Source organism: Podarcis tiliguerta (genome assembly GCF_965153285.1).
Source record: "Podarcis tiliguerta genome assembly, chromosome: 12".
NCBI lineage: Eukaryota > Metazoa > Chordata > Lepidosauria > Squamata > Lacertidae > Podarcis > Podarcis tiliguerta.
This window is the reverse complement of record NC_139545.1, coordinates 58,111,461-58,133,450: the sequence shown is the minus strand read 5'-3', so window position 1 is coordinate 58,133,450 and position 21,990 is coordinate 58,111,461. Positions and strand designations below refer to the sequence as shown.

The window sequence follows — 21,990 nt, the reverse complement described above, 5'->3', positions numbered from 1 at the left end:
CATCTGGCGAGCCAGAGCTGCATACGGAAACGCCGTTTACCTTCCCGCCAGTAAGCGGTCCCTATTTAACTACTTGCACTTAAGTGTGCTTGCGAACTGCTAGGTTGGTAGGCGCTGGGACCGAACAACAGGAGCGCACCCCGCCGCGGGGATTCGAACCGCCGACCTTTCGATCGGCAAGCCCTAGGCGCTGAGGCTTTTACCCACAGCGCCACCCGCGTCCCGATGGGTGGGGTATAAGTAATAAAATTATGATTATTATTTTTCACTCCTAGGAAGAGGCACCAGAGGAATTCTCTTTCTCCTAGGGAGAGACCCTCCCTCAAATAGCGTCGGCCGCCCTTGGCTCTTAACTCTGTACCTTGGCTTTTTGGGGGAGGGGGGACGGGGCACCCAGAATGCCTTGGGCCAGCCGTGGGACTCTGGCCAGAGCAGGATTTGGGAGCCCCCCCCCCCAACCTCACGAGACCCTCTCTCCCCACCAGGACCTTCGCCTGCTGTTCGGCCTCGACCTGGTCGTGGTTCAAGGACGGCGCGTCTCAGTGAATGGCGCTGCGGTGCCCGAGGGGGAGCCCCGCTTGCAGAAAGGTGAGCAGGCGGTGGGGAGATGGCCGAAGCCTTATTTATTTATTTATTTATTATTAAACAAACATTACAAACATAACATACAAAAAGAAGTAAAAAACAAATTAATGGTACATTAGATATTTCTAAAACTGTATTTTTTGCTCACTAAAAAGTAAGGGGAAATGTGTGTGCGTCTTATGGAGCGAATGCAGGCTGCGCAGCTATCCCAGAAGCCAGAACAGCAAGAGGGGTTGCTGCTTTCACTGCGCAGCGCTCCCTCTTGCTGTTCTGGCTTCTGAGATTCAGAATATTTTTTTCCTTGTTTTCCTCCTCCAAAAACCAGGTGTGTCTTGTGGTCTGGTGCGTCTTATGGAGCGAAAAATACGGTAGTTATTACAGCATACATAACTGAATTGTCAAGAATGTAAAATAAATGTGCATTATATAAAAGAAGTAAAGAGAGAGAGAGAAAAGGAAAAAGAAAGAGAAAGTTGCACTGCGACAAAACCGAAAAATTAACAAAACTAAAACCGCCTATTAAACAAAAAGCAATATTTAGTTAATTCGACCGGTACCAGGGTATTCTATCCACAAAGTCCGTCGTTCCGGATTCAGTTCCTTTTTTAATTTGTTGGTTTGCTGACTTCCGCCTACTCTTTGTGGTTTCAGTTCAGCCATTTCTGTCTTTGATCTGTATTTAATTGTTTGTCTCCATCTTGGGATTCCGCTCTCTGCGAAATTAGTCTAAACACAGCCAAGTGTTGTTGTTGGAACCATGTTTATTCAAGTAATTTTTAAAACATTTTAAAACAGAATTCTAAGGCGTCTCTCCTCCAAGCAGTGTGTGTCTGTGAAAGAGAGAGTGGAGTCCACAGTTTAGCTTGTGCTTCAGCACCGACACCAAGTCCTCTTCTGCTTTATCCCAGGGATCAGTGTGTGGTGGCTGGGAGACTTCCTCTTCGTGGAAAGCGGCCTGGGGGTGCGGGTCAAGTTCGATGGGCGCGACACCGTCTACGTCACCATCGGGGCGGACCTGAAAGGAGCCACCCGAGGGCTGTGTGGGGTCTACAACGACGACCCTGCAGGTAAAGACCACAGGGGGGACACCCAAACTTTCCCCTCATCCATGGAGGGGAAACAGAAGGGGGAGTTCTCACTTCTGACACCGTGTTGCTCTTCTCAAAAGGTCCAAAACACTCGCCAGCATTGGACCAAGGTAGCTGCTCTCTGGGTTTTGTATCGGGAGTGGGTGGGTGGTAGTCATTAGAAGGCAGTCTGCAAAACTTTTGTGTGGGAGGGGGGCAAAGTAAACCACTGAAAAAGTTGTGGGGGGAGCAGGCTGGTTTCCCACAAAGCAAAAGAGAAGAGCCCTTTCGACTTAGTTCTCAGGCCCTACAAATGCAAGGAACATTTTAAAAAAATCAAAGCTGGGGATCTGGAGATTATGGTTCATCCTTTGATGGGGGGTAACTGCCCCCTTTTGCTTCCTCCCTTGCTACCCCAATCCCCGTGTATGCCCCAGGGCAAACAGTGGGAGACTCCATGGCTGGAACCACTTAGCATCACAGAAGTGCAGAATCAGAAGGGACAACCAAGCTCATCTAAACCCATCTCTTACAATTTCTGGTGTAAGGAAAAAATATAGGTATAAAAGGGGACTCCTGTCAGCCCAGATCCAAATTTGGTGAGAGAACCCCAGCAGAGATTTAAAATCACAAAATATGCAACAAAGCAAAGCATGGAAGTCTAAGCTGTTAGACCTTTAAAAGATGCCCCTGTGAACTCCAAAAATTTCCCTCTTGTTCCAGCATAGGAAAAGACCACACATATTTGGTAAGTTAAAAATGGGTTTACTTACAAACTCTTCAAAGGTCAAGTTCATGTGCTTTCCCCTACATCAGTCTGAACAATTGCACTGGCAGTGAAACTTGGCTGAGTTGCAAAGTGGCGAAAGCTCCTAAATTATTGGTATATAGCAAATTAGGAGCGGCTGATCAGAGCCATGCGGTTTGAGCTGGAACAATAAACTCAGAACCTCTTTGCACGTTGAGCTTTTCAGGGGGCGAACGAAGGCTTGATTACCTAGTTCCTCCCCAGGTGAGGGGAAGTGGATCTAGCTAAGCCTGGCAGGACACCTTACTCTATGGTTTTAACCCCTTCTTTGGAGTTAAATATGTTGGTTATATGAAGCTGGTTATCCTACAGGAATAACAATGAAACTCTTGACCTTTCCTCCGCCTTCTCCTCCGCCTCCCTAGGGGCGGGTGGGTGAGCATCCCCCCCAGGGATCTTTCTCAGGAGGGGCCCCTTCCCCTGCTGCTCCCCACCCCAACTTGCCTGCCCCCTAGTGGCCGAGAGGGGAAGGCTATTCCGGCACCCTTCTCTGCCAGAACCCTTCCCACATGCACCCCACTTCGTTTTCTCCTTGCACCCACAGACGACTTCCTACGCGTGGGAGGCGATGTGGCCACCTCGGCGGCGAGCTTTGGCAATTCGTGGCGCGTCCCGGACGCCGGATTGGTAGGTGGTGCGAGCGTGGACCAAAGTCGCTTCCAAACGACTAGCTTCCTCCCTGAGGACTTGTCTTGGTTCATTTCCGCGATTTGCAGAGAGGTCGGAACATAGGAAGTTGCCTTGCACTGAGTCAGGCCATTTCTCCATCTAGCTCAATATTGTCTACACTGGCTGGCAGCAATGGCTCTCCAGGCTTTTGGACAGGGCTCAATCCCAGCCCTACCTGGGGATTGAAGCAGGCGCTCTCCCATTTGAGCCACTGGGAAGCGAGCATTTGCCCTGGGCCCTCTGAGTCCTCCCTTCTCCCCCTATTAGGGAATCATTCTGCCGGAAACAAGTAGAAAGTTTCTAGAAGGTTCCAGAGTTTTCCCTTTAGGTATGGGAGTGGCCCTCTGAGCTTAATTGGCATCAGCTGGAAGGGCTAAGAAGAAGAAGGCCACTCGGCTTTGTTTCTACAAACGTCTGTCCGAAGAGTGTTGCCTGTGAAATCGGTTGAAGGACTGTTCCTGTAATTTACGATGTGCTGGAGACCAGACTTTTGTTTGAAAGTGTGCTGCTAATTCCCGTTTATTTTAACGGTCAAAAATATGTTTGCTACTGGAATGCTTGTACCCGGCCTGGGAATAAAATCTCTTGGCCGAGACTTCACAGAGTTTGTGAGTCATCTTTAGAATAACTTGGTCATTGTTCACTACGTCCGTGAGAGAAAGAAGATAAACTCTGCTAAACAGTATATATTCTGGGAATGGAGTTGAGAGATGACCTAACCTGGGGAGGAAACAGCAAAGACTGATGAAGAGAGCACAGCAGAGGTTATATTTTCTGAGAATCTTCCAGAAAAATAATCTCTCAAAGGACCTGTTGATGGCATTTTACCATTGTACTGCTGAGAGTGTATTAACTTATGGTCTGTGTGTGTGGTTTGGGAGCTGCATGGTCAGAGAAAAAACAATGCCGTCCAGGGTTGTAAAGACTGAGGAGAGAATAATTGGGTGCACTCTTCCCACCTTGGATCAAATCTACGCTTCCAGGTGCCATAATAAAGCGGCAGAGATAGCACAGGATAGTGCGCACCCCAGAAACGATCTCTTTCAGCTTCTGCCTTCTGGAAGAAGGTATAGGGTTATAAAGGCCAGGACTAGCCGCCTGAAAAACAGTTTCTACGCTAATGCAATTTTGGTTTTATACGCAGTGTAAGGTAGTCTCTATGGAAGTATATTATATTTAATTATGGGGTATCAGAGTTTTTAGGGGCTACCCAGACTGGGGTAGTTTGGATAGGAGGCTTGTTGGTTTTTGAATATCTGATGTATATTTTTTTCAATTTTGTTGTTCTGTATGGGACAATGACAATAAAGATTATCGTATCGTATTGTAAAAGAGGTTTTACCCAGTATCTGCACAGCGAAAGTGTCTGGACGGTAACCTCTAATATCCCTGCCCCAGATCCCCTGTGAAGACGCGGCAGAGGAGCCTCACAGCTGCGAAGCGCCGGAAGGCCAAAGGATGCAGCAGGAGGCAGAGTCCGTTTGCCGGAAACTTCTTTCCGGCCCTTTCGGTCAATGCCACTCGGAGGTGAGGGGTCTGCCACACCACACGCCTTCCCCGGCCTCCCTTTAACTTCCAACCTCTGGCCCGCTCGTGCCACACCCTCACTGAGGTCCGGCATCTTGCTCTGTCCCCGGCAGGTGGACCCCAGAGGCTTCTACGACACCTGCATGTACCTGCACTGCAGTGGAGCTGGGCTTGGTGCTGTCTGCGAGATCTTTGCCGGCTACGCCCGCGAGTGCGCTCAGAGGAGCGTTTTCGTCAGCTGGAGGCGGGCCGGATTCTGTGGTAAGCAGGGGCAGAGCGGGGCACCCAGGAAGCACCTGCCTTTGGGGGCATCGACCCCTCAAAGCAGAAGGCATGTTTCTCCAAGGCTGTGTGACTCCAGCACATTGGCCACATCTCCTCCTCCTTCTCCTCCTCCTCCTCCTCCTCCTCCTCCTCTTGTTTCTATCCTGCTGTTTCCCCAGACCTGGACTCAAGGTGGCTTCCACAAATTCCAAGAATTCACAAAGATCATAGACAGAGGCTCTGAGATTACATCCACAAGCTCCTTTAGCACCCTTGGGTGCAGCTCATCATTGAAATTAGCTAGGTGTTCCCTTCCTCTTTTCCTATCTTGGGCTGCAACTCCCGCTTTCCATCATTTATTCTCTTATCACTGGTCTGGGCATCGCTTTCCTTTTGGGTGAAGACAGAGGCAAAGGAGGTGTTGAGAATTCTGTCTTTTCTCTGTCACCCAATAGCATTTCTCCATCTTCCCCACGCAGAGGACGTCCCACTTGCTTGTTCTTCCTTTTACTCCAGACCTAGTCGAAGAAACCTTTTATTATTATTTTTATCTTCTCTTGCAAGCCTGAGCTCATTCTGAGCTTTAGCCAGCCTGACTTTCCCCCTGCAACTGTTGGCTACTTGTGTGATGTTTTAGGACTACAGTTCCCATCATCGCTGACCACTGGTCCTGTCATCTAGGGATGACGGGAGTTGTAGTCCCAAAACATGTGGAGGTCTGAGTTTGGGGATGCCTGCTTTAACCCCAAAACCAAGTGCCAGATTTACTTATAAGCTTAAACAAGCTCTAGCTTAGGGCCCCACTCTCTTGGGGGCCTCAAAAAAAAAAAGGGAAAAAACCTGGATGTACATTTCCAAAATATAAGATAAAAAGCAAGTAAAATAAAAGCTACATACAGCAACAGTGTTTTGTGTTGTGCAGGCTCCTATGATGTAAGTCAGGGGCCCCACTTGCTTGCCTGCTCCCTAAAATATCACTAGTTTGCTCCTTTCTATATATAGGGTGCCTACATTCTGCATGGACTGGTTGCAAGGCAACATGTGCAAATGGCTTGAGATATCTATTAGGTCCATAAATTACCATAGAACATATATTCATTAGGGACATGGGTGGTGCTGTGGGTGAAACCACAGAGACTAGGACTTGCCGATCAGAAGGTCGGTGGTTTGAATCCCCGTGACAGGGTGAACTCCCGTTGCTTGGTCCCTGCTCCTGCCAACCTAGCAGTTCGAAAGCACATCAAAGTGCAAGTAGATCAATAGGTACCGCTCCGGTGGGAAAGTAAACGCCGTTTCCGTGCGCTGCTCTGGTTCGCCAGAAGCGGCTTAGTCATGCTGGCCACATGACCCGGAAAAACTGTCTGCGGACAAACGCTGGCTCCCGCAGCCAGTGAAGCGAGATGAGCGAACAACCCCTGAGGCGGCCACAACTGGACCTAATGGTCAGGAGTCCCTTTACCTTTTATATATTATCTTTTATATGTATGTTTAGGGAAGCTTTTAATGTTTGATGCATTACTTTATTTTAATATTGCGTTGGAAGCCACCCAGAGTGGCTGGGGAAACCCAGCCAGAAGGGCGGGGTATAAATAATAAATCATCATTATTATTACTATTATTATTCAATACAAAAATCAGCAACAATTTGTTGTTGACAAAGGACAGCTGGACATAGAAAAGGCCCCATTACCTTCAGTAGCTGAGGGCCTCATCAAACCTCAATCCAGCCCTATCTACATGTATTCCATAGCATTCTGAGTGTGGTCACCCCTCAACATCTGTATAATGGGGCGATGATCATGTTGGTGGCTGTGATAAGAGGAGGCCAGTTTGCTGAGGGAAAGGGGGACAGGAGCTTCTCTCACCCCCCCCCCCCAAGACTGCTGTGTCCCCCACAGTTCTCCCTAGACATCCGGAAACCTCCCCCTTGAAACTGCCCCTCTTCTTCCCTTCGGACAGAAAAGTCGTGTGGGCAAGGAAAGCGCTACTCCGACTGCGTCTCCTCGTGCCCCGCCAGCTGTGCTGCGGTGGGCGCAGCCGAGGAAGGGCACTGCCGGGACGAGTGCGTGAGCGGCTGCGAGTGCCCGGCCGGCCTCTACCTGGAAGGGGGGGCCTGCGTCCCAGAGAGCCAGTGTCCCTGCTTCCACCGGCGCCAGAAGTTTGCCCCGGGAGATGTCCTCCAGCAGCGATGCAACCGTTGGTGAGTCTCTGCCCTTCTGAACCCACAAAAGGTTATTTCTCAGGATAGCTGGAGGGGGGACACGGTCCGATTAGTCTTGCTGAGCACAGCAGTATCTTTCGCCCGGGGTAGCTGGCATTCTTGGAGTTCCTGGAATCATAGAACTGTAAAGTTGGAAGCTTCCTCAGGGTTCGGTTTCCTTGGAAAGGAGGTCAGCAGAGATGTCTGAAGGCAGCCCTGTTTAGGGAAGTTTTATTCTGTTTTTAATATTCTGGTGGAAGCCGCCCAGAGTGTCTGGGGGTACCCAGCCAGATGGGCAGGTTAAAAAAAATAAATTGTTGTTGTTGTTGTTGTTGTTGTTGTTGTTGTTGTCTTAGGATGCATGCTTTAGTTTACACATATACAGTGGTACCTTGGTTCTCAAACTTAATCCGTTCTGAAAGTCCGTTCCAAAACCAAAGCGTTCCAAAACCAAGGTGCGTTTTCCCATAGAAAGGAATGCAAAAGTCTGTTGCAGACTTTTAAAAACAACCCCTAAAACAGCAATTTAACATGAATTTTACTATCTAACGAGACCGTTGATCCATAAAATGAAAGCAATCATCAATGTACTGTACTATAAAATAAATAAGACAGTATTGTAGATGATAAAAATAAAAAAAATAAAATTTTCTTACCTGCACTGATGATAGTCATTGTTTTATCCATTTCTGCAGTCACACAATCAACCAATCGGTAGTTGAACTGGGTTCCACACAGTCACAAAAACAAATGAACCGAAAAAGCCTCAGAAACAAAAACGCAAAATAAAGAGCAAAACAAAAGCGCTAAACTTAATCCATTCCGAAAGTCCGTTTGACTTCTGAAATGTTCGAAAACCAAGATGCAGCTTCTGATTGGGCAGGCGCCCCGGAAACAATAGCCGACAGCTGCATCGGACGTTTGGCTTCCAAAAAAAGTTCAAAAACCAGAACACTTACTTCTGAGTATTTGGTGTTTGGGAACCAAGGTGTTTGGGAACCAAGGTATTTGGGAACCAAGGTACCACTGTATTGACGCATGCCATCTCTGAGCAGTGAGAGACTCCAAGCCAGGCTTCCTCAACCTCGGCCCTCCAGATGTTTTGAGACTACAGTTCCCATCATCCCTGACAACTGGTCCTGCTAGCTAGGGATCATGGGAGTTGTAGGCCAAAAACATCTGGAGGGCCGTGGTTGAGGAAGCCTGCTCCAGGGGTTTCAGGCAACAGTTCAGTTTCCTAGGAAAGAAGGTCAGCGGAGACCGCAGTGTCTTTAGTTTATATGGTTGTACTGACACATAAATGCAACCTGAGCCTGGGATGGAGGGGCTCACGGCATCAGCCCCCCCAGAGATCTTGCTTCTCTGTTAGTCACAGCTTCTGATCCAGCGCAGAGCAAGCAGGTCTCTGTATCTCCAGCTTTCAGCTCAGCTCTCCAATCCCTCTCTGGCTGCTTTTCTCCTACCTAGTTAGGTGAGAGGGATGGAGGAAAGGAAAGCCAAGAGACTACCTTCGCTTAGTCACAGTTTGTGCTGCAAGCCATTTTTGGTGGGATGCTAAGGATGGTACTTAACTGTCCAGCCAAGGTCCTTATCTTACAATAAACTTGCCTGACAAGCAGACTCCTCTGTTAGATTCCAACCCTCCTTGGGCCCAGGACCCCAATAATTGGAAGGGACACCAGGGCATCATCCAGACTGACCCCCCTCAAACTCACAGCAGTATGTTTGGCTATTGCTCTAGCACTCTGACGTGACTCCCGTTCCCTTCTCCCCACAGCACGTGCCAAGGGGGCCGCTGGCTTTGCTCCCGGGACCAGTGCTCTGGGGAATGTGCCATAACCGGGGACCCCCACTACCTGACTTTTGACCGCAAGCGCTTCTCATTCCACGGCACATGCCAGTATATCCTAGTGCAGGTAAGAGGTCCAGGTGAGGCGGCAGGAGGTGGGGGGCAATTATTTGTTTAATTTCAAGAAAATTATACAAAATCCAGGTATTACAAGTTCATTTTCCTTTTTTTATATGAAAAAAAATTTGATTTTACAGATTGAAATTTACACTCATCTCGCAAATCATAATCAAAAAAGAAAGAAAAAATATTTCTCTGAATCTTTGGCCTTCCCACCACCCCTCCATGGGGTCCACATCCTTTCCTGCTACATTTTTTTAAATATCCATTTTAAAATCCATTTTTTAAAATATCCATTATATCTATAGTCCTTGTTACGTGTTATTACAATCCTGCTAACAATTTTCACTATTTACAATGGTCTTGAAGGTGAGCTATAAACTTTCCCCATTCCTTCTTAAAATGTTGATCCTCCTGATTTCTGAGCCTTCCGGTCTACAAGTTCATTTTCTCTTTCACACCAAAACTCCAATCCTTAATAAATGCCAATACAGTGGTACCTCGGGTTAAGAACTTAATTTGTTCTGGAGGTCCGTTCTTAACCTAAAACTGTTCGTAACCTGAAGCACCACTTTAGCTAATGGGGCCACACGATTTCTGTTCTCATCCTGAAGCAAAGTTCTTAACCCGAGGTAATATTTCTGGGTTAGCGGAGTCTGTAACCTGAAGCGTATGTAACCCGAGGTACCACTGTAGTTATTTTTCTCTAATTAAACATGTCAACTTTGCCATCTCAGCCAAGTCCAATAATTTTATTAATCGTTCCTCCATAGTAGGTCCCTGCCCACCTAGCAGTTCGAAAGCACATCAAAGTGCAAGTAGATAAACAGGTACCACTCTGGCGGGAAGGTAAACGGCATTTATGTGCGCTGCTCTGGTTTTGCCAGAAGCGGCTTAGTCCTGCTGGCCACATGACCCGGAAGCTGTACGCCGGCTCCCTCGGCCAATAAAGCGAGATGAGCGCCACAACCCCAGAGTCGGCCACAACTCTGCCTAACGGTCAGGTGGTCCCTTTACCATTACCATAGTAGGTAGGGTTGCATTTTCCCATCTTGGTGTGTGTAACACTGTCATCTCACTGATCTTGGGGCTGCTCTCCTCCACTTTGCAGGATTATGTGGATGGGAAGCTCCACATTTCCTCGGAGAATGTGGCATGTGGGAGTCGAGGGACCAGCAGCTGCCTCCACTCTGTGACCGTCACTGTGCAGAAGGTCTCTGCCCGCCTGTCCTTCACAGGTGAGAGCGGGAGGTGACAGTTATGGAGAATCTTTCATGAGTGGGCATCAACGCTATAGGGGATGGGCGGGCAGGAGGCTAACCTGAGGCTCTCCAGATTTTGCTCCAGATTGTTGCTGGCTAGGGCTGATGGGAGTTGGAGTCCCACAACATCTGGAGGACTACAGGGTTCCCACTCTATCTGGTCAAATGCATTCTCCCTGCTCAGTCTGGGGGTTTTGTGCACATGTGAGGCACGTCAGCATGGAATAGCACAGGTGTTGCTTGTGTGAAGCCAGACAGGTTCCTTGCAGCCCCCCCCCCATCCTGGCACAAACGTGCTACCACATTCCCAGGGTGCAAGAGTTCAGAGTCTGAGAACGGCGATGGCTTCCTTCGGCAAACTGAAGGTGGCTTGGAAGATGCCTGTGGTGTGATAAATCATCGCAAGAACCTGCAAGGCTGCCTCCTCCTGAGACAGGACATGGGTCAATCCAGCTCAGGCTGGCAACAGCTGTCCAGGAATCCTGGACAAAGAGAGACCTTCCCCAGCCAGTATTTCAGACTTGAGATCTCCTTTGCCACTGGAGATGATGCCAGAGATTGAATCTGGCGCTTCTCTGTCCAAAGCATCTTCTTTCTCACAAGCTTTGCAAGGTTGCAGGTGCTCTGGTCCTCCCAAGCTACTGTCCATCTAGTCTAACCCCCTTTTCATGCCTTCCTCTCACCTTTCTCCTTTGCTTCCCAGGGGAGCTGTCAGTGAACGGCCAAGAAGTCTCCCTCCCTTTTGCCAGTGCCGACCTGACGGTGCGCCTCGCCTCCTCCTCCTTCCTGCTTCTCCAGGCCTTTGGGGCTCACTTGCTGTGGGGCCTGGAGTTTCCAGCAGTCTACATCACCCTCCAGCCTAGCTTTGCCAACAAGGTGAGCCTGGGATGATGATGATAATTTTATTTGCAGGAACATCTCGTCTGCGGCTCTGAGATGTGCAGTGGGCCACCGTTTAGATTTAGAACCAGACCCATAGGGTGTGTGAAGCAGCTGGTGTGCCCTTGAGTTTCCAGATCCTCAGGGACATTGATTGATTGATTGATTGATTGATTACCTGTCCTTCACCCTAAGGTCCCAGGGCAGCTTACAAGGTTAAAGGTATTATTAAAAAGCAATTTAAAACAACAATAAAAATAAGGTGGCTCCTCAACAGCCTCCTCAAGTGTCAGAAGCCAGAACAAGAAGCTGCACAATGAAGTTGCCAGGGGAGGAAATTCCACAACTTAGGAGCCAACACAGAGAAGGCCCTGTCCCCTTGGGCCACCCCCACCCCTGCGCTTCTGAGGGCAGCGGAACTAGCAAGAGGGGCCCTTCCTCCAATCTCAGCACCCAACAGTGTCTGTAGGGCAGGAGCAGGTCTTTCAGGTATTTGGGGACTGAGTCATATGGGGCTTTACAGCCAGCACGTGCACTTGAAATTGGGCCCAGAAACAAGCTGGTAACCAGCGCAAGCAGTTTTGAAATGGTTTATGAGATCTAAATGGAAACACACACACACCCCCACACACCCCACTGCCGCCACTAATTTGGCCGCTGCCTTTGGGTCCAGGTGGAGTTTCCGAGTCGTCTTCAAGGACAGCCCCATGTAGGGTGCATTGCAGCAATCCAATCTGGAAGTTACCCAGAGCGTGGAGGGCTGTGGCCAAGTCATCTCTGTCCAAAAGAGACTGTTGCTGGCAAACCAGCCAGAGATGGAAAAAGGCCCTGGCTCAGCAGTACAGTGGTACCTCGGGTTGCGAACGGGATCTCTTCTGGAGGCCCGTTCACAACATGAAAAGAATGCAACCTGCAGCGGCGCGTCTGCGCACACGCGGGTTGCAATTCGCCGCTTCTGCGCATGCTCGTGATGTCATTTTGCGCTTCTGCGCATGCGCAAGCAGCGAAACCCGGAAGTAACCCTTTCCGGCACTTCCGGGTCGCCGCGGGACGTAACCTGAAAGAACGTAACATGAAGCGGACTTAACATGAGGTACCACTGTACGTCCCTTCTTCCGCCTTCCAGGTCCGAGGCCTTTGCGGCACCTACAACTGGAACCAACAGGATGAGTTCACCACGCCGGAGGGAGACGTGGAGTCCAGTGCCGCCGCTTTCGCCAGCAGGTTCCGCATCTCGCACGACTGCCCCTCCTTCGGCGCGTTCCCTTTTGACCCCTGCAGCATGTACGCCCAGCGGAGGCAGTTTGCAGAGGCAGCTTGCGAGGTTCTCCACAGCCCCCCCTTCCAGGTAAGAGGGGAGGACCTGCAGCCCGCGAGCGGGGAGGAGATGTGGCCCTGAAACCGCGGCAAAAGCAGGAGATTTATCCGGGCAAGACTCGGGCCCCAGGTCCTTGGTGGAGATCTCATCCCCATCTCAAAAATCTGCCATCCATCTTCATCCTCTTATTTTGTGATCCCCAAAGTAGTTGTTGCTGGGCTCTGTGGGGTGGTGAGAATACCCAGGGAGGCCCTAACAGGCAAGCCGGTGGCAACCCAGTCAGATGGGTAGGGTGCAAATTATTATTATTATTATTATTATTATTATTATTATTATTATTATTACTAGGTCTGGCCTCCTAAGTAGACCTTGTTTCCTTGAATAAAGAGTTAACTTCACTGACGCAGTGTAAATTATTAGTGACCTGCTCCTGGCACCCACTAAGAATAAGAATAGGAGTAATTTATTATTTATACCCCGCCCATCTGGCTGGGTTTCCCCAGCTACTCTGGGCGGCTCCCAACAGAATATTAAAAACACGATAAAACATCAAACATTAAAAACTTCCCTAAACAGGGCTGCTTTCAGATGTCTTCTAAAAGTCAGGTAGTTGTTTATTTCCTTGACCTCTGGTGGGAGGGCGTTCCACAGGGCGGGCGCCACTACCAAGAAGGCCCTCTGCCTGGTTCCCTGTAACTTGGCTTCTCGCAGTGAGGGAACCGCCAGAAGGCCCTCGGAGCTGTACATCATTGTCCAGGCTGAATGGTGGGGGTGGAGACGCTCCTTCAGGTATAAATTGTTGTTGTTGTTGTTATTTATTTATTCAGTCTTTGCAATTGCCTAATTGGGGCAACAGTTGCTGGCCTCACTAGCTCTGACCTCCTAAGTAGACCTTGTTTCCTTGAATAAAGAGTTAACTTCACTGACGCCGTGTAAGTTATGACCGACCTGCTCCTGGCACCCGTCCCTGGCACCGTCTATTGCTTTTTGCTGCATTTTCACATTAATATCTTTGGCACCTGAGCAAGTCTTAATGACCGGCTGGGCCTGCCTCAAGCCATCTCTGCATCCTGGAAAAACCAGGCTGCTTGCTCATGTCAGCGCCCCCGTCTCTCCCCTCGCAGGCCTGTCATGATGTGGTGGAGCGGGACCCATTCTACCAGCTCTGCCTCTACGACGTGTGTGGTTGTTCTGCTGGCAAAGACTGCTTGTGTGGCGCTGTGGCCGCCTACGCCAGGCAGTGCGCCCAGGAGGGAGTCCCGGTCACCTGGAGGAACCAGAGCTTCTGCCGTGAGTTTCCGGGGGGAAGGGGGGGGCAGGGAGCGGGTGCGTTTGCCGTGCTGTTGGGGCAAGTGCCAAGATGGCAGTGCCCACAAGGGTAGGATGGAGAATAGGGGCAGGCCATGAGAACCTCATAAAGCAGTTCCCAAAGTGGGTGATACCCGTCCCTGGGTGGTGGTGGGATCATTTAGGGGGGAACTAAGAGGCCTAGGACTTGCCGATCAGAAGGTCGGCGGTTCAAATCCCCGCAACAGGGTGAGCTCCCGTTGCTCAGTCTCTGCTCCAGCGAGATGAGCACCACAACCCCAGAGTCGGTCACGACTGGACCTAACGGTCAGGGGTCCCTTTACCTTTACCTTTAAGTGGGAAGGGGGCAGCAGGGGGGGCTGGAGGTGGGTGCCTCTGAGCACATTGATCCCTTATTTACATTTGGCTGGAGCCTAGAGACTAGAAAAATGTTTATTTTTTAAGTCTTTATTTACACTTTTTCAAATTTGCATATTTCAATAATTTCACAATCTTTTTAACATTTCAAAGTTTAGCTTCCTTCCCACTCTTTCCGCAATTCCTTAAATTTATTTTTTTAATATATTCTGCATATTCATATTCATTTAATTTGCTCATTTAGTTATCTACTTTAAGTATAAACTCTTATGGAACTCCAGGTTATTACAATAATCCTGCCAATGTTTTTATCTGTTTGCAATTTATCTGTAAATATTCAACAAACCATTTCCATTCTTTTATGAAAAAGTTTATTATCTTGATTTCTTATTCTTCTGGTAAATTTTGCCATTTCTGCATACAGTGGTACCTTGGTTCTAGAACTCAATCCGTTTGACTTCCGTTCAAGTCCGTTTGACTTCCAAAACGTTCGCAAACCAAGGCATGGCTTCTGATTGGCTGATTGGCTCCAGAAACAATACCAACAGCCGAAACAGACGTTTGGCTTCTGAAAAACGTTCGCAAACCGAAATGCTTACTTTCGGATTTGCAGCATTCAGGAGCCGATTTGTTCGTCAACTAAGCCGTTCAGGAACCAAGGAACCACTATATTCCATAAGTTTTTGTATCCTTTCTTTCTTTGTTGGGACTTCTGCTTCTTTCCACTTTTGGGCGAACAACATTCTTGCCGCTGTAGTCGCATACATGAATAAGTTTCTATATAATTTAGGTAGTTCTGTCCCTATAATTCCCAAAAGAAAAGCTTCTGGTGTTTTTTGAACATCTTTTTCAATTCATTATATATCGTTTCCCAGTAAGCTTTAACCTTACTACAAGACCACCACATATGATAAAAAGTATTTAGTTTCGTTGCTCACGTGCAGGAACTGGCAAGCGGGTAGCTGATGATTAAGGATAAATAAGTTAAAAAGCAACAAAAAACTCTTGTAACATAATTGAAGGGAATGGAAAGTGAGCTAGAAATGACCAAGGAGAATAAAGCAGCAACAAGAGAAAACTTTGGTCACATCAAGAATGGAGTCCAGGAAGCCAGATTTTGCAGAAATTGTATTGAATTCGTCTTAATTTTGTAAAATTTGGAAAACTAATAAAAACGATTTGGCCACGTGCACACAAAATAAACTTTCGTTGCTGTTCAGCATTCAGTTGTGCTGAAGACCCTGACGACTTCCTTGAAGACCCAGTGTCACCCCGAGGGCTTCTTGCTGGCAGGACCCTGACCTTTCCCCTTTCCCCACAGCGGCGCCATGTTCTGGGGGGCAAGTCTATCGGGAATGTGCGCCCCCCTGCAGAACGACCTGCGCTGACCTGCGCTTGGGCCCCTGCCAGGATCTGGACCACGTCTGCGTGGCCGGCTGCAACTGCCCAGAGGGGACGGTGCTGGACGACGGCGGGCAGTGTGTCCAGCCTGCCATGTGCGCCTGTGCGCATGGGGAAGAGGCGCACCCCCCTGGCAGCAGGATCCAGAAGGGTTGCAACACCTGGTACGTGTCGCGGAGGGAACTGGGAGGCGAGGTGCTCAGGGGCGGGGGGCGTATTGGATCTGGGATCTCTGCAGAGGCACCGACAATGGCACCATCCTCTGGCTCTTGCGGAGTGGAAGGAGATGTTTGATGAAATCACCCTGTGACCTGTCTGTGGCTGCCCTACGGGATAGGTTGGTTTCATTGAATGTCTCGGCCACGTGATCTCGGCTGACGCACGATAACCCACGGGGCGTTTGCAACGTGAGTCTAAGGAGAGGCGTGGTGTTTTTCAGATATGGGGTTTTATTTACACATATGTAAAACCAGAGGACTAAGAAGGGGGGCCCTCACAACATAGCATCCCAAAAAATCTTGCTTCTCCATTAGTCACAGCTTTGGATTCAGTACAGAGCAAGCAGGTCTCTGTGTCTCCAGCTTCCTTTAAATATATATACCGCCTCTCGACCCATTATGTTTTATTGGCCAGGGAGGGCGGGGCATAAATAAAATTTATTTTATATATATATGTGTGTGTGTGTGTGTGTATAGTTTTTAAATTAAAAATTTACAGCCACGTATCCAACATACAACATAAAAACAAGATTCCAAGGAATCTCTTCCACTTCCCTCCTCCCCTTTGTGGGAATATTAACATTAATAATAATAATAATAATAATAAAATCTATTTATTTATACCCCACCCATCTGGCTGGGTTTCCTCCTGCATCTTTTATGAAAAACCAAATCTTTTACCTTTCCACTGTCTCCAAAATTCACCATTAAGCTACAAGTGATATTCCAATCCTACTAATTATCTTTTTACTGTTTACAATGGTCTTTAAGATAAGTTATAAATTTCCCCCATTCCTTCTTACAATTTTGGTCTTCCTGATTTCTGATTCTTCCAGTCATTTTAGCCATTTTGGCATCAACTTGATCTGCCATTCTGTGTCTCCAGCTCTGCTCCCTCACACCTCTCTGGCTCCTAGCCGCTGGTTAAGGGGGTGGAAGAAAGCCCCTCCTGCCGTTAGCCTGGAGGGCCCCATTGCTTAGCAGCAGCTCTGGCAATCTGGCCACTCCTTTTGGGATGCTGAGGAGGACACAAGCAGCCAGCTATGGCCATCACCTGAGAAAGAAACATGCCTGACTACTTCTGCAAGCTCCTCTTTTAGATTCTAACCAGATTCAGGACCCCAATAATTAGGAGGGACTCAGGGCATCATCCAGACTGACCCCTCCAAACCTGCAACAATATTTCCAGCCCCCAGGAAGTCCCAAACCTTGGTTTTTAACTTGGTTGCTTTTTGTTCCCAATTGTCTCCACCCCCATCGTTCAGCCCGGACACTGAGGTCCAGCGCCGAGGGCCTTCTGGCGGTTCCCTCATTGCGAGAAGTGAGGTTACAGGGAACCAGACAGAGGGCCTTCTCGGTGGTGGCGCCTGCCCTGTGGAACGCCCTCCCTTCAGATGTGAAGGAAATAAGCAGCTATCTTCTCTTTAAAAGACATCTGGAGGCAGCCCTGTTTAGGGAAGCTTTTAATATTTAATGCTGTATTGTTTTTAACACTCGATTGGAAGCCGCCCAGAGTGGCTGGGGAAACTCAACCAGACTGGCGGGGTATAAATAATACATAATAAATTATTATTATTATTATTATTATTATTATTATTATTATTATTTGAGGAAGCTGGCTCTGCTCTGGTAAGAGAGTGGCTGTTCAGTGGGGCGGCAGAGGGACGCACCCCCCTTTTTTCCAAAAAGACACTTGGAAGCTGGCATTGTTTGCAGAATGGACTTCCCAGCTCACTCTGCAGCCCTTCACTCACATATCCTTGCTCCTGACCTGTGTTTCAGCATCTGTGTGAATGGGGCATGGAACTGCACAGAGCAGAGCTGCCCCCAAGCTGTCCTGTGCCCGGGGGAGCTGGTCTACGCCTTTGGCTCCTGCCTGCGGAGCTGCGACAGTCCCGAGGGGAACCTCAGCTGCGCCGGCTTCTCGGACGGCTGCGTTTGCCCCCCTGGCACCGTCTACTTGGTGAGTCCTTCCCTGGCACTGCCCAGCTCAAAACCCCCATTGCCTCTCTTCGCTTCCTTGCCCCACAGGCAGAAGGAGGCGGACACTCCTTCATCGGGGGCTTCTAAGGAGAGGTTGGGTGGCCCCTGTTAGCTGTGATTCCTGGTTTGCAAGGGGTTGGGCGGGTCCCTCCCAGTTCTACAATTATATTGTTCATTTGAGGTGCTTAAAGTTGGATATCCATCTGCCAGAGATTCCTCAACTGAGATTCCTCCATTGCAGGGGATTGACCTAGGGCTGGGGTAGGCAAACTGAGGCCCGGGGGCCAGATCCGGCCCAATTGCCTTCTCAGTCCGGCCCGCGGACGGTCCAGGAATCAGCATCTTTTCACATGAGTAGAATGTGTCCTTTTATTTAAAATGCATCTCTGGGTTATTTGTGGGGCAAAGGAATTCGTTCATTCACCCCCCCCCCCAATATAGTCTGGCCCCCCACAAGGTCTGAGGGAGAGTGGACCAGCCCCCTGCTGAAAAAGTTTGCTGACCCCTGACCTAGCAGGTCCTTTCCAACATTACAATCCTATTGTCTTTTTGCGACAAAAAGAAAAATAGTATAAACAGTGCAATGAGAACGATTGGAAGACTCCTTTTGTCAGAAGTCTTTTTATTTAAGTGTTTATTAAGATGTTAATAGGAAGATTACGTATGTAAATTTGTTTTTGTTCCTTTCTCTCTTTTTTCCTTTCTTCTTTTGCAAGCTTCTCTTTTCCTTTTCTTCTTTTTTCTTTCTCTTTCTCCTTTCTTTCTGCAATATGAGAGTGTAAATTCTTCATATTTTTTGTGTGTATATGTGTGTAATTTAAACCAATAAAGATTATTATTAAAACAAAGCAAAACAATCCTATTGTCAGGGCCTGGGCAGGGGAGGAATGGTGGAGTCTGCCTCCCCAGTTTGATCCTTCCAGAGAAGAGGAAGACGGTTCAGAATTACAAGAGGGGCTTGAGGGAGGTCACAGCTCAGAGGCAGATGAGGGGGAAAGCTGGGAAATCATGGGAGAGGCGGAGGAGGAGGCATCCCAGACCCTCCATCTCCCAGAACCCGGAGAGCCTTAAAAGTAGGAGAGCAAAGAGCTCGAAGACAGAGGGCACGTGGCAGCGCCCGTACAGGAGGTGATGATGATGAGGAATGAGGAGAGAAGAGGGTGGAGATTCACTCGGGACAATGCCATTATCCAAGAGGCTGTGTTCCAAAGCCTCTCTCTGTAAATACTGAATAAAAAATGGGTGGTAAGAAACTTTTCCTGGCTTTGTACGTACCTGGGCAACCGGCCGAGGGAGTTGCTTGCAGCTGCCTGACCCCCAGGGGCGTCCTTGTTGGGATGCAGCCAAGGAATTGGGGGCAATTGGCGGGCTCCCAGCAAGCCCCAGCCCACCGGCCAGTGTGCCAGGCGATCTCCAGTCCTTGGATCAGCATAAAACTGCAACCCGAGCTTCAGAAAGCCTTCAGAAGCTGGAGCGCACACACTCAGCAGAGTAAATAACGCTGCGCAACAGAAGTGGCAGGGAAGGGCTGTGTTGAGCATATTTACCAGCAGTTTATTCAGCGTACATCAGGACAAAAGGAAAAACATGTCTTCTCCCTTTCGTGTCCAAAAGCAAGCAGCTGAAAGCGAAAGCTATACACAAATGGAAGTTCCCAGGAAGCTGTGCTGGAGTGTAAACAGACATGTGACACACAACAGTCTCATGCCTGTCCCTTAAGGTGGAACGGAATATTCTAACAGTCTTACCCATAGAGGCTAGTGGCGCCGGGGCGCCAAGTTCTGGAGGGCTCCAGGGAAGAGGCAGAGGCTGGATGCGGTGCCTCCTGGCATCAGCTCGCCACCCTCGCCCACCTCCGCCATGCCACGCCGAAGCAGCGCTGCGCCTGGAGCCTCTGTCTGCTATGGCCGCAGCGGCACGAAGCGTCCAGCTGAGCTAGGAGGTGCTGCGTCCAACCTCTACCTCTTCCCCGCCAGAGGAGCCGCCCTCCAGCCGCTGCCCATCTCCTCCAGCCCCGCCGGCAGTGCCGTCCTCCCTAAAAAAAGGCGGACAACTCTGGGAAATGGGGGGTGGGGGCCACCAGAGGGAGTTTTGCACCATGGTGCCAGATATGCTGAAGACGGCCCTGTTGACCCCTATGGTTCTATGACCCCACGTGGATGAGGAGGACCTGCTCATGTTTCCCTGCTGATTCCTTCTTTCAGAACGAGCGCTGTGTCTCCCCAGAGGAGTGCCCTTGCCACCACAACGGCCGGCTGTACCAGCCCAATGACACCATCACCAAGGACTGCAACACGTGGTAAGGACTCAGCCAAGCCTGCTGTGCTATGCTGGCTGCCACAGACTAGTTGGACGCAGAGGAATGTGGGGGAGGGGGAGGCACCAGCTGGGGAACCCTCAAGGGAAGAAGGCTCAGAGCCCGGGGAGTGGTAGTGGGGTGACGATGAGTGGTCAGAGGGAGAAGAGGTAGCAGACTGGGAAGAAGAGGTACTGGAAGCCGAGGAGGTAACAAGACTTAGTGAGCTGTGAGAGTCTGTGGCAGAGAGAAGTCCAGAATCGGAGGCAGAAGCTGAAGCTGGTGAATTGAAGGAGGGAGACCAAGAGGCAGAGGTGAGTCAGGCTAGTGAAGAAGCCAGGGTGTCTCCTCCTCCTCCTCCTCCTCTTGCAACAAGCTCCCCACCTCTGGTCTCCCAGAACCAGAAAAGGCATGAAGTGGAAGGAGCAAAGGCAGATAACACTGGCATAGTCTCAGATTGCTGGAGAAGGATCTGGCAGAGGAGGAACCTTAGTGTCAGGCTTCAGAGAATCGACTTCCTCCCCCATGGCAGTAAATAAGAAGATCAAATGAAAGGAACGTCTTACCAATTAGATTCTATAATAATCACAGTGAGAGACCAAAGAACACGTCTCCCTAGAAATGACGGCGCTCCCAATTAAGGCGCACTCCCCCCTCCGTCCCTATTAATCTACATCACTCTTATAATCTGTCTTGTAATCTGAGCTTGTACCCTTTGCTCTATCTGTTCTGAGACTTTCTGAACACTTCTCGACCTTGGGGAGGACGATAGAGAAATGCTGTCCACGACTGTGAATCTGTTAACCCTTTCTCTCCCTGTGTTTCTTCTTCTCCTAGCTGTCCCCCATCCAGTATTTCCCAGCTTCTGCCTTCTGAACTATGCCCCTCTGCAAACCACTGTTCCAGATCTATGCAGTCCTCCTGTTCCTGGGAAGATTCAGGATCAGGGGGAGGGGGTGGCTCCCACCATTCCTCCTCAGTGCAGCCCTCCTCAGCACGGTCCCTGACACTTAGTCAGTCTCCACAGCTTCAGTCTCCACAGCTTGCCTCACAGGGGCAAGACCTACCCAGGAGAGTCGCTGTGCTCCTTTGACCTGGCACTCCTGTGCAGACCCTGTTTCTTCTAATAAAGAGTTAACTTCGCCTTCTCTGTGTGATTTACTGCTGGCTTGCTCCTTACATTGGCTGCAGACCCGTGGCATGAGAGGTGCTTGGCTCAGCACTCACCACCTTGTGGTCCCTCCGTCTCCTTCCTTGCAGCATTTGCCGAAACCGGCGCTGGGACTGCAGCCGCCACCACTGCGCCGGGACGTGCGTCGCCACCGGGGACCCCCACTACATCACTTTCGACGGGCGGACCTACACCTTCCTGGGTGACTGTGAGTACATCCTGGCCCGGGAGAGCAGCGGGGCCTTCACCGTCACCGCCGAGAACGTGCCCTGCGGCACCAGCGGCACCACCTGCACCAAATCCGTCGTGGTGCTCATTGGCAACACAGTGGTCCACCTGCTCCGAGGTAATTAAATGGGAAAGAGACGAGTATCATGCCAACTCTGCCCATCTCGTGCCCTCCTGATATTGGCTTTCTCTGTCCACACCAGGAAAAGACGTGACCGTGAACGGGGTTTCGGTGCGCCCCCCGAAAACGTATAGTGGGAACGGCCTGACCCTGGAGAGAGCAGGGCTCTTCCTCTCACTCATCTCCCAGCTGGGGCTGACGGTGCTCTGGGATGGAGGTGAGACTGGGCAGGAGGGGTGCCAACTTTAATAAAATATTGGGGGGGGGAGGTAAGCCCCACCCCGCCTACTCAATCACATGATGTGGCGCATGCACATCATTTGAATGGCAGTGCTCATCAACTTTGGACTATGGCCCCCTCAAATATTTTATTGGGGGTGCAAAGACCCCTTGGCCCCTAGGAGTTGGCTCCTGTGCAT

The 21,990-nt window shown here is 49.7% G+C and overlaps 2 protein-coding genes across 3 annotated transcripts in view; one reads left to right on the top strand and one right to left on the bottom strand.

The window, feature by feature from the left end:
* The window catches only part of LOC310660977 (uncharacterized protein), a 776,342-nt gene that overhangs the window by 615,351 nt on the left and 139,001 nt on the right, over nt 1-21,990 (bottom strand). The gene's annotated exons all lie outside the window — the stretch shown is intronic.
* LOC310661359 (SCO-spondin-like) overlaps nt 1-21,990 on the top strand; it is a gene marked incomplete at its 5' end in the record, with an annotated part of 165,801 nt that overhangs the window by 12,310 nt on the left and 131,501 nt on the right. The window contains 16 exons of the mRNA XM_083407208.1: nt 486-588; nt 1,494-1,652; nt 3,005-3,087; nt 4,528-4,656; nt 4,770-4,917; nt 6,880-7,120; nt 8,898-9,036; nt 10,141-10,267; nt 10,995-11,167; nt 12,297-12,518; nt 13,613-13,778; nt 15,475-15,718; nt 17,555-17,735; nt 19,960-20,054; nt 21,312-21,568; nt 21,654-21,788. Of these exons, the coding sequence (XP_083263334.1) occupies nt 486-588; nt 1,494-1,652; nt 3,005-3,087; nt 4,528-4,656; nt 4,770-4,917; nt 6,880-7,120; nt 8,898-9,036; nt 10,141-10,267; nt 10,995-11,167; nt 12,297-12,518; nt 13,613-13,778; nt 15,475-15,718; nt 17,555-17,735; nt 19,960-20,054; nt 21,312-21,568; nt 21,654-21,788 (2,602 nt within the window). The remainder of the gene's footprint in view (nt 1-485; nt 589-1,493; nt 1,653-3,004; nt 3,088-4,527; nt 4,657-4,769; nt 4,918-6,879; nt 7,121-8,897; nt 9,037-10,140; nt 10,268-10,994; nt 11,168-12,296; nt 12,519-13,612; nt 13,779-15,474; nt 15,719-17,554; nt 17,736-19,959; nt 20,055-21,311; nt 21,569-21,653; nt 21,789-21,990) is intronic.